The 12,674-nt window shown below is 39.9% G+C and overlaps 1 protein-coding gene across 4 annotated transcripts in view; it reads left to right on the top strand.

Annotated features, from left to right (window-relative positions):
- CHODL (chondrolectin) overlaps positions 1-6,938 on the top strand; it is a 73,048-nt gene extending 66,110 nt beyond the window's left edge. For 3 of the 4 annotated variants that reach the window (XM_084643677.1, XM_084643674.1, XM_084643675.1), the window contains 2 exons: positions 2,539-2,641; positions 6,451-6,938. In XM_084643677.1, coding sequence (XP_084499803.1) covers positions 2,539-2,641; positions 6,451-6,535 — 188 coding nt within the window. In that variant the 3' untranslated portion in view covers positions 6,536-6,938. Of the gene's footprint in view, positions 1-2,538; positions 2,642-4,615; positions 4,695-6,450 lie in introns of all 4 variants that reach the window. The other variant, XM_084643676.1, reaches the window with a different exon arrangement.
- The last annotated feature ends 5,736 nt before the right edge of the window (positions 6,939-12,674 follow it).

The following is a 12,674-nucleotide window of genomic DNA, read 5'->3' as shown; positions in this document are numbered from 1 at the left end:
CTTCCTGAACTCTTCACCCTTTCTGGCCCCAGCTGTTATTCTATCTTCAGTCCCAACAGCCAGCCAGGAGCTCCCTCTTGCTCTCTGGTCCTTGCCAGCAACTGATCTGTCCATGGTACTGCTGCTGCTTCTTCAGCCAGACAGGAACACAGTCCTCATTCCTTTAGCTCCAGACAACAACTACCTGACTCTAGCTCTGCAGCTCCTTTTGTATCACCCTCCTGGGCCATGATTGGCTGCTTCCTGCAGCCTCTCTCGTTGGCTGCTTCTCTCCCCCACTCCACAGCCTCTCTAGGCCAGTTGGAGGACTCAACTCCTCTCTGAGATGGAGTGTGGTAGCACCTGGAGGCCTCCAGCAGGGGTCCTCTGGGCCTAGTCCACCCCATCACAATACTCTTGACTAATAATCCAAGACTTCTGATCAGTTTCTTTTAGTTGTTCTTGCAGGAATCAATGGTTATGATTAGCTTTCTGGGAGGGAATACTCAACTATTTCAAATATTGCTACTGTGTCTTCAACCCTGCAATTGGATCTGCATGAACCTGGATCAGACCTTTGCACCTCACCAGTGCCCCACTGAACTCAGTGGATCTCTACCAGGGCACAAGGTTCTGCCATTGTGGATCTGATTACAGGATCAGGCCTCAAATATCTCTGATAGAGTCAAGGCCAGCAATGTGTAAAATGGTCTAACACAAACATAAGACACTTGTTTTCTCTTTTAAAACTGAATTTTAGTGCTCACAAAAGGTGCCAGACTGATAGGTCTAGGGACTGAAGTGTTGTTTTATCTACCCAATAGCCCTATGGTAAAGCAAGGTTCCCCATGTACCCCAACCCCTATCTGGAGGGATCATCTCTAGGTTGAGAGCATCTGAGAAACTGCCAAGAAAAGTTCCTGCTGTGGTGTTGTTTTTTGGGATGGGGCCATCTACCCTCTAAGAACTGCTCAGAGACCCACCAATTCATTTAATTTAAGGGTTGATATTCTGCATGGTTCCAAGCAATTCTTGAGAGGTGCTAAGTTCCCTCAACTCTCACAAATGTCAGTGGGCATTGAGGCACGCAACATCTCTCTGGAGCAGCTCAACATCTGGCTCACTGATCAGCTGAACTTTCCACTACTATCCATCTCAACTGGATTTGAATCAATTCCCTTGTTGTGAATGCCCACATGTCCCATTACCAGCCCCCCCCATATACTTTTACATGAGTCAATGGACTATTTTGTTGCCATTGTTGTCATTTAAAAGAATAACATTTTATTTTAAAATGTCATCATTATTGTGCAGCTCTCTGAATATATAACAAGAATGCTAATAGGCCAAGAAAGAAAAAAAGAATCCTGAAAAATGCTAGATAATGGAGAGGTAAAACATGGGGCTTACAATGGTGCATGGGAAAGATAAGCAGCAGCAGCCGCAACCAACCGTGGATCTCCATTTGCACCTGCTTAGTTTCTCAGAGCAATTTTTCATCTGAGCACTCAAGGGCAGATGCTGTTGTTGTAAGTAAGTAAGTAAATAAATAAATAAATAGGTACTATGCTTTTCAATGCATGACATACAAAGAGACTGTATTTAACACTAGTGCTATGGTATATAGAAAGCCAAATTACGATTAACAAATAAACTGGCCTTAAACATTTGCTCTTGCAAGTGAAAGTATATTCAAAAATAGTCGGTAAGAAGTACAGTATCCAGAGTACGAGCTTGTGGGTCAGGTTTAGACAACTATGAGTACTTTATCTTATGTACGGTAATGAAATGTGGGTATAAACCTATTTAAAATGTAATCACAGTTTCTCTCTTGAACCTGGAAGCTGATCCTATTAAACATAGCTGTACAATGATGATTGCTTGTTACTACATGGTGGTCAGTAAGCAGCAGCATGTTAAGTCTATGGTGGCATATTAATGAAGGGGCAAAGGATGGTTCCTTCATTATACACACAACAGCTGTCTCTGGAGTCTAAACATCCTTCTTCTTGAGCCCACTGTAAGCATTTGCGTGGACAGGGCCTCACCTCTTCCTATCTCAAAGGAGACTTAATGCTTCAGGAATTGTTTTTGTTCTTTAACTGCTATACTGAGAAAAAAAAAAAGTTCAAATGACATAAGGGCAGCCTGTAACTTTTCAGACTGTAAAGGGGAATGGGGGTGGGGAGTGGACCTGGGACTTATGCCCGCTTACTCCCTTGCATGGCTGAATAAGAGCTGTGTCTATTCAGCCCATAGCATGTAATCAAGTGTACATTGCTACAATAGATGTACATTTTAGCTGCAGTGTAAGTATAATGAGATATTAATCTTATACTGAAAACTACAGTATGCACCTTCTGGACAGCTTTTGCATGAAATATTGGGGGCTTATTCTTACATTCCTAATGCATTCATATCTTCCTTCTAAAATGATTAGCAGTCTTTCTGCACAAGGAATTCAGAATTGAACTCTGTGGGCGTACAGAGAGATACAGTGAGATGGGACAGCATCTTTCAATGCAGTATGCACTAATGAGAGACTTTTTTTCCTTGTAGGTATCATTCCAAATTTAATTTATGTTGTTATACCAACCATACCACTGCTGTTGTTGATATTAGTGGCCTTTGGTACTTGCTGTTTCCAGATGCTACACAAAAGGTAAATACTTTCAATACACTGATATGAAATTGTCTTACAATGATGAATTCAGGTTTCCATTAGCAAGCTCTTCAAACATAAAGAATGCTTACATCTCTCCCCTGCTTCCTTCTTAGTTGTGCTGTATGCATCTTGTTGTCCCTGAAAATCCAAACAACTTATTTATATCTGACAGCTGAAAATTCATGTTCATGGCTTTTCACCAATGAAAAGGCTCTGGCCTAATGTAGATCCACAGATCCCTTAAGACACACTATGCTGCCATAAGGAATTTTTCCAGTTCCAATGAGGACAATTTTTTCTGCCCCTACTGTTGCAATTTTCCTTTACTTCCTCCAGCCTGATCACCATCTATATTAGAACTGGTCTCTTGGGAATGACATTGGGAAGCTTCACTGACATGGAGTATGCACAAGAAGCACCCCTCTCCCCCAACTTTCTGCACAAAGGGTGAATTCTTCCCTGGCTGAATGGGCATAAGTTGCTAGGAGAAAAACTTAAAGGGGTAGCAGCCTGATATGTCTTGATTCACTAGCCATCCAGGAAGAGCAAGAAAGACACTGCCAGAGCAGAAGAACTTTACAAAAACAAACATGTTTATGGACAGTGTAATTACCTGGATTCCAGCACTCAGCACTGAAATCACAGCAGCTAACATTTAAGAATGCATCTGTTTTGACAGTAGCAGTTAGCACTTTTGTAGCATATTGATTGGTGGTGGAGCCTCCCTCCTCCCAAGCACATACATATGACTGTGATGCTAGTACTTCATTGCTGGCCCTCTTCTGCCCCTGAATGTCAGCTTTGGTGGGAGGGCAGGATCACTAACAACTCTGAGGACCCAGGGAATAGCCGATGGGAGAGTTTCGGCAGTAAAGTGGAGCGATGTTCCACGTGGGCTTTCTTTTAGATTTTTTAAAATTTGAAAGGCTTAATTTTCTCTGTTTTGGTGGGGTTCAGTTTTAATTCTTCCTTGTGAAACAGAAAACAAAATAAAAGATAAGCAATTTCTGAAACGTTAAAAAAAATATTGCCCCAAATGAGAAACAATCTCCTGATATTTATATAAACTATCACTGCGGTATTCCTTGGCATCACACAGTTATTTAGTAAACGTATCCCTCCAGATGCATGAGGCCTACATTAGAATGTGTACGGTATCCTAATGACGTGCACTTCCACACAAAGAAGTGGAAGATTTGCATTTCCCAGCCTCACCAATAGTAACGTGTCAGGCAAATCCATACCTCCATACAACCACTGTGATTCCAATGCTGACCAAAAGGGCCTTGGTAGATTCCATGAAGGTTGTGATGAAGGCCATCCATCCATAACATTGTAAGGATTAGGAGATATATCTCACCTTGCATAACAGTGGGATTGGCCTTCTAGGTAAGTAGCATGGCAGGTACATTCATGATCTTTTTTTTTTAGCAGCTCATTCTACACTCTCCGCTACCATGCAAAGGGTTCTAAAAGGCTGAGTTCAGGCCTTGCCTATCTTTCCAGATAGACCATGCAAGAATGTGAGTGTGTGATGTCAATGGAAAGACTTGTTGACTTGAGTGGGTTTCAGATCATGACCCTGAAACTGTAATAATTCATCCAAGAAAAGGACTTTGCACTTTCCAAGAGCTAGAAAGAGCAGAGCACAAGAAGTTGGGAACTCCAGTGCTTTATGTGAGGAGTTCTACCATGAAAGGAAGTTCCCAACTTACAAATGAGTCTCTTCTTCTCCCTTTTTTCTTTTGTGGGCTTTCATGGGAGGATGACCTTTCCTCTGAAAGGTTAGCTTGCTGTGGAGCCATAACCCATGGCCTTCCAGGACTTGCTTAGCTTGGAATAACATGGGCAGTTTTGGATGATTTGGGCTCTTCCAGGGTAGTGGTAAAGGGAAGCAGAGCATCTCTCCTGTAATTAGTAGCAACACTCAGCTCATTCATGCTTAGATGCTCTCCTTTTCCTTTCTTCCAGGGAAGCAAGGAGAAACTGCTTCACAGACCCATCTCCATTATCATCCGAATGCCTTGCAGAAAGTTTAAATTCCAACCTGGTATATGTCTCAGTTTCTATGATTGTATTTCACAATCAAAGCAACAATTCCAGACAATATCCTCAAACTATTTACTGCTCCTTACTTAACATTGTTCGCAGAAATTGCATGCAGAGTCAGATCCTCTGCTGGTGTCAATAGTCACAGTTTCATGGAACCCATTGAAGATATACAGCAGCTGAGGTTCTGATCCATGGTATTTAGATATGTTGTACTGTAGAGTGCATATTTTTAACTGTTTTTTGGTTAGATGACTTTCCATTCAGGGTACCGCAGACATAAATGAACAAAATGGGCTGGATTCACTAGTGTAAAATTGGAGTAAAGCTTAGAAGAATACAGCCCAGCTCCAAAACCCACTGAAGTAAATGGGAATCTTTTCAATTACTCCAATTACCCCCCTCCCCTTTGGGAAAAAATAAAAAACTGAAATATTTTGTCTGGGAACCAAAGCATTTGGATTTTGAACTGCTGCCATGGTGTAACATAGGCATTGTAGTTTGCTCCCTTTCTCCTGTAAAATCTGGGCTTCCTGATCTGATATAATCTCCCAGGATGTACCATTTCCCCCTCGGGGTGAGGGGAAGTGGTGCATCCTGGAAGTCCCAGCCCCAGTAGATCATGCAAGATGAAGTCCGGCTGGGGATCCCAGCCCACAGAAAAAAATGGGAACATGAGGTACTGTGGCGACATTTCAGAATTAATTTTTTCAGACTTCCATTTTTTGATGAAAAATATTTTTTCCTGTAGAAAGTAAACACTTTTTATTACTCAATAACCCAATTTTCCAGGAAAAACCAATGTTGTTGGAAATTTTTTTGACCGGCCATAATTAGGACTTTTCTACTGTGGTCAGTTCATCATTTCATAGAATCATAGGATCATAGAATATCAGGGTTGGAAGGGACCTCAGGAGGTCATCTAGTCCAACCCCGTGCTCAAAAGCAGGACCCATCCCCAATTAAATCATCCCAGCCAGGGCTTTGTCAAGCTTGACCTTAAAAACTTCTAAGGAAGGAGATTCCACCACCTCCCTAGGCAACGCATTCCAGTGTTTCACCACCCTCCTAGTGAAAAAGTTTTTCCTAATATCCAACCTAAACCTCCCCCACTGCAACTTGAGACCATTACTCCTTGTCCTGCCCTCTTCCACCACCGAGAATAGTCCAGAACCATCCTCTCTGGAATCACCTCTCAGGTAGTTGAAAGCAGCTATCAAATCCCCCCTCATTCTTCTCTTCCGCAGACTAAACAATCCCAGTTCCCTCAGCCTCTCCTCATAAGTCATTGGACCCTCATTTAGGGTCTTCTCCAATGCTCATTGATTTCAGTAGAAAATGGATCAAGTTGTAACGAAAGATTTTGTCCCACTTGTTCATATGGAAGAAAACCTTGCCACTGGGACTGCTGTCAGCATAAGGTACTGCTCAGCGTAAGGAAGGGTGGCAAAATCTGAACCTAAACAATATAGTACAGCATGGACAATCTAAGTCTACAGGGAGACAAAATAATTTACCCTCCTTTCAAATATAATTTAGTGGTTTCTTTGCCTTTGCTGATCACTGTGGTGATGCATTTAGGCAGAGCTTGTGTATAACTTTATTGTAGGAGGAGAAACTACATTAAATCAATAACAGAGGCAACTCTGAATTAATGGATGGATGCAAGTCTGACATACCCTGACCTAGCCGCATCCTAAATCTGAGCCACAGGGGGATCAAATGAATTGAAATTATTTTATATTTCTATTTTTTAGTAAAGGAAGAACAAAAACCAGCCCAAACCAGTCCACATTATGGATTTCAAAGAACCCCAGGAAGGACAGTACCATGGAGGTATAACAATTTAATGACTGAAAACAAAGCAAAAACAATATTTGACAGTCGGGCTCCATTATAATGTCATCTCAGCACATTAGCTTGGAATGGCTTGAGATTGCAATGGATCACCAAGATGAACTGTAAGCTCCCCCTTGAGGCAACTATTCCAATCATTTTTGTATGTAACATTTGATTATTAATTAAACGAAACATGTGATGCTAAATAAAGAAAGAGGATGTGTCTATTTTGCTAAGGGAAGTAACTCGGCTACAACTTAGCAATGGAAGGGACAACGCATTTGAGGTTTATAGGCGGAAATATCTACAATATTTGTCAGTTTTAAAATTGTTTGTAGTAATCATTACATTTTTGTTTCCTGTAGTCCCTCATACATTCCACTTTAGTTGGTGTACTGTAAATTGAATGGACATAAATTTACAGTGTAACAAAATAATTTATCTTTGCATAAATATTTGATATAAATGGATTGCTCAGTTATTTATTTGCACATTTTTCAAGACCGCTCTTGATTCTTTAGGCACAGAATTTATTTTTATCCTGTAGCTCAGAGACAGTTTCCAATGCTGTGAAATTGATCTGCAGTGGCAAAATTCAAGTATCCAGGAAAATCACTTGATGCTGCATAATGAGTACACTTTGCTAGCAGATGGCCCTATCTTTTTGATATATTTCTCCAGAGTTGACATAAATCATTCTGCCAATCATAAGGTATGATTTAAATGCAGCCTTTAATAGCTATACTATTAATTTTTGTTTCCTTTGAAAAGACAAAAATGATAAGTATCACTGCAGTATAAAGTCTGAGATGTCAGTGAATATTTTATATAAAAATTATGCTTAAAATGAAAGTCAAAAGTTTATAAAAAACAGGAGCTAATAGCTTTTGCAAGTAATAATGCATTTTAGGATCACACAGGAAAACACATATTTTTAAATAACATTGATATATTAATATCGATATTACAAGAAAATTGCTTTCTCCTAATATGCCATGGTGATACCTAAATAGGAGTTTAGGAATAACTCTGATGGTGTTAGTATCTTTAAATTCTGTACTTTTAGGCATTTTTAATGACATTAATGTCCATGCTTTTTTATTTTGTCCTTGGTTTCACACCAATTATCTTTGTCCCTCATAAATATGGTGTTGTCTGTTAATTTGAACCAGAATTTAGAAAAACAGTTGGGTCATCTGTTAAATTTTGTTTCTTAAAGTTCAGAGGTAAGTTTTCCATTGACTGCTCTTATGATAAACAAAAATGAAAAGCCCACAATAACCTCACAATTGCTAGTGCACACACGAAGACATTCGGACACTCAACATCAGAATTAGCATTATTCCATGGGTTGTGCTTACTTCCTTTTCTGGATAACAACCCTCTTTTACAACTCAGATCATTATTTCCCTTCTAGTGTTATTTATACATCCTCCCACTTGTTGATAGTCTTCCCCATCTCTTGGAACCTCTCTCCTGGTTTCACTTTCTCCCCATCCATTACTTGACTTTATCTTTAATTATTATAACAAAGAAAGCATGATCCTACATGACCTCAGAGTTCATACTTCCTACTTACCTGAAAGACAGCTGAACCCAGCTAACACAGAAGAAGAGAGAGATGTCTTTCCTGAGGATGCGTGTTATAAACAATATTTAGAAAGATATGCAAGATTTCAAAGAAAGAACAACTTATTGAAGAAAATGGAGTGGTGATGTTGGGGGGAATGAAGATTTAATAAGTCCCAAATGGTCTCACTACTTTGCATTTCTCTCTGCTTGAAGTGACCACTTAAGGACATACCAATATCTATTGGGATCAACACAATGTTGGTGACTGAGGAGGAGTTTCCACATGGAGGTTTGGAGAATGCAAGTACCTTTTCCTTTCAAGTTCTTTGGCCCACAGGGTAATGAGTAATGGGGAATGTTGGGCATTTAGCAGCAACAATAAGTCTGAAAAACTGTGTTGAAGGGGCAAGGAGGAGAGGGAATCAACAGCTAACACTTTGGTATGCGAAGGCCTTCAGGCCCCTGTATCTCAGAAAAAGGGTCCCTTAGACTGTGGACGTAGTGGTAACAGAGATATTTTGTCCCAGTAGTCACAAGTTTGTTATTCATCTGTATAGACTGGATTGGGGAGACGATGTGTTTCCATAAACCCTGTTTTAAGACATTCCATAACTCCAGACAAAAGGGCTAAAGGAACTTGAAAAATCATTTAGAAGCAAATAAAATTATACATAAATGCAAATAGTGCAAAAATAAACTTAATGATGCAGTGGACCAGCACCTGGTCAGGATTCAGCGCTTGGCCAGGATTCAGATTCTTGGAGTGGCTCATGAGACTCCTTACGTGGGCCTGAGTCTCTGAAAGGAAATTGTTTCCTTAGGGAAACCTGTAACTCTCAAAGCTCCCAGAATGCCTTCTTTTACAGGGATGATACTTTTATGCATCATATACACAAGTCCAATATGTGTATAAGTACTGTTCTTTTTTCTCTGTATTTTATTTTTTATTTTTAAAGTTAACTCTTTGGAGCTCACAGAGGGGGAGGGCAGCGGGTGGTGCAGGGAGTGAAGGACCAGTTGTGAAGCCATGGGGGAGAGAGAAGAACCACTTTTTCATTTGCAAAGAGAGTGCGTAGCAATTGGGCGATACCAATAGTTCCCAAGGTTTCCCTGGGCAGACGTGCTGTCACCCTTAGAATCCAGTAGTGAGACTATTGGTAATTATATGCTATTTTCCATGGTTAACAGAAGAGATGCCATCAAAAGTCAAGCAGTTCTAGCTATTCATCACCTCTGCGGTCTAAGCTGGTCAGAATTGAGGAGGGGCGGTTAGATATAGGTGTTGACTTACTGTGTCACATTCCATTCTGCTCAGCCCTCTCCAGCCTCTTTTGTCTTCACAAAGAGGCAGAGGGCAGAGAAACAGCCACAGCAGAAGAAGAGAAGAGAAAGAGTAAGGATTCTATTGTTCTGAGGCTAGATGTTTGAAAACTTATGTCCCCCCCTAACGAAGTGCCTTCTCACTCCTCCATAATTGCCCTGGCCATTTGCCAGAAGCACCAGCCACAGCTCCAAAAGAATACTGTCCTACCAGTTCCTTGAATCAGTTAGCATCTCAGCAATGTGAGCCTGCTCAGGCCCATATCTTCCATTTCTGCCTTTTTCACAGCTTCCAAGAGCACGCAAAATGACCTGAGATTTTGTCTAAAACAGTCTATGTTGCTTGCATATTTAAAGGTAGTAGGGACACAATATGATTTAAAGGCTTTATCTGTTATTTTAAGGGGTACTGTATGTGCATCAGAGTATCTGCTGCTTGCATTTGGAATTCAAAACTATGCAATGAAAAAATAGAAACATGCTGCAATGTTTCTGGCAAGCAAGTTTTCCAGCAACCAGGGCCTCTAATGATCTGGCTGTTATAAATCATTAATGGAGTAAAACTTACAGCATTTATGGTAACATGACACATAGTACTGTCCATTGGAAATTACACCAGTGATTAACTTTCTGAACGTGCATCTTCCACTGAATATAAGGACCTTAGAAAAATCGACAGTAAGAATCAACACCTTAATTTTTTTTTTACTAATTGCAAATTTATTTCACATGATTTTAACTAGGAATAACATTTTTTAAAACATTTTAATAATTGCTTCACTCACATCAAACTTTGAACTTGGTATAGAATGCCCTGTGTGTCTCAGGGGCTGCATTTCATTAGAAAGAAGAAAAGTAGAATCGGAATGTGGAAAACACGTTCTGCTATTAGTTGGAAAAGCTGGAGTTTTTGACTTTGACTTTGACATTAACAATTTTTCCCCACATCATCTTAATGATTGATTCACAACCAAAGGGATAGCAATGGCTTGTACTTTAGCAATGATAGAAAGAAATTGTTCTTCTGCATATATTTTTAAGTCCATTTGGGGCAGCTATTCTCCCACAGAGGTGCAAGGATTTATGCTGGTAATGTCTGTTGGTGCTAAAGTTCTGAATTTTCTATTGATGGGAGAAGAGACTCCTTGGCATTACATTCTTTCATATCATGGTCACAGCAATTCATGGTTTTGTAATCCCAAAGCTAGATTAATGCCATGCACTTGGTTTGAGACTGCCTTTAAAAAGGATTGTGAAACTTCAACCAGCATGGAAATGTGTGGGTCCACTATGGGTGAGGTGAGCTGTTATAATCCTACTGATATGTGCTGATTATCTATTTGCTTCTTGGTGCAATTCATAGTATCGGTTGTGATCTTTCATAGTGATTTTGTCCTGGTCGGGGGACAGGGGTAGGATTTACTTGGTCACTTTTGCTGGATCACCTTGTACAGCAAGACATTCCAGAGTGGGCCACAGGCCCTTTTCACTGGAGAGCCCACACCTCTCACACCTTCCTTTTGTGGTCTGCTACAGTCAAATCAGAATAGCAGCACTTTAGGTTGGCATAAATGATGTCACAAGGTGGGGGCAACAGAGGATCAGGTTGATTGTCTGGCAAGATTCCAGGCACAGTATAAGGCCAGACTGAGTAAGGCCTAGTGTTACTTCAGGTTAATAGCAAGGAGTTGGGGGAGAGAGGGATGAGGTCTACGAGACTCTTATTCTGAAGATTTGATTGCCCTTGTTAATAGCTGTACTCAGTGATGGAAGGCACCTAGGCAATGGGCATCATTACATGTGTCTATATAAATAATTACAATTCTTTTAGACTTTTACGTAACACCATGGAATTAATTAGATTTTAATTGTTCTATAGCAGGCACTAAGCAGAAACAAAAGGAACATGTCATATTGTAGTAGAATGATTACATCATTAGATACAAACATACATACATTGTGAGTACACAGTTATTTATGTTTACATTTAGAAAAAAAATCTTATTTTGAAAAGAACCCAAGAAATTAAAGCAGTCAGGCTATTTAATATTTTACACAATTGAAGTCCTCTAGTGGGTGATTCACCCTAATTGTTAAAACAAAACAATCCAAAACGTTCTTTTAAAGTCCCTTGTATTGATGACTGAAAGTAAACATGTGATGTACCAAGCAGCAACTTGAGTGGCATGTTTATTTTCCTTGCAAAATTGTCTGAGGATGCTTGTTGTTAGATGCTTGTTGTTGGGGGAGGGATAGCTCAATGGTTTGATCATTGGCCTGTAAACCCAGGGTTGTGAGTTCAATCCTTGGGGGGGCCATTTGGGATCTGGGGCAAAAATTGGGGATTGGTTCTGTTTTGAGCAGGGGGTTGGACTAGATGACCTCCTGAGGTCCCTTCCAACCCTGATATTCTATGCTTTTAAGAGCATTACAGCTTATAACAGAAGAGTTTGTTTTTTGTGTGCACAACTGTCTGTCTATAATTAGATAACTTAGCAGTAATTTCCAGGATGTTTGCCAGAAATAATCATAAAAAATGGTACTCTGTTCATCCCTGGTGTAACTTCATTAATTCCAAAACAGGGACACCAGGGAAAAAAATTGGCTCCAGGTCAGTTTAGCCATTACAAAGCAGCTAGATTGATTTGCACACCATCTCCATGTATAAAACATATTCCAGAACTGTTCGTAATAGGAACAAAGGAGCTCTCATGATCTCATAAACAGTTAGGGTACAGCCCCATTTTGATGTATGGAGATTATTAAACAACATTCCCTATGCATTGAAATGGGAATGAATATTGGGAAGGAAAGCATGAAAACCTTGAAAAGCTGTTCAAATGTTTGGCCTGGGATTAATAATTTATATAGCTGTTACTCAATAAATAGTGTATCCTGTGCACATCACAGATTTTACTCCTTCTAAATCTTTGTGCAGGTTTCCATAATGTACTGGGCATTGGTATTTTTTCAATAATATGTCTGTAAGGTGGACAAATAGTAAAACAATATCTCATAGAGCTGTCAATGTAAAGTGGTAAGAACCAGTGGCAAAAAGAGACAACTGGGGCTGTTTTGAAATATTGCTTTCTGATATGATAGAGTTTCTTAATATTTAATGTTTTCCTCCCAAAAGTTTGGTTATGTCTAAATCTCATTTTGAATGACAGGATTTTATTCAGTTTCTCTCACCAGTAGCTTTGAATGCTATGTGGTATATTATAATCTTGCTTAGTATTTGCCTTTACAT

The sequence above is a fragment of the Lepidochelys olivacea genome (assembly GCF_965140295.1).
Source record: "Lepidochelys olivacea isolate rLepOli2 genome assembly, chromosome: 1".
Classification (NCBI taxonomy): domain Eukaryota; kingdom Metazoa; phylum Chordata; order Testudines; family Cheloniidae; genus Lepidochelys; species Lepidochelys olivacea.
The sequence above is the reverse complement of the archived record's forward strand: the minus strand, read 5'-3'. Positions and strand labels throughout refer to the sequence as shown.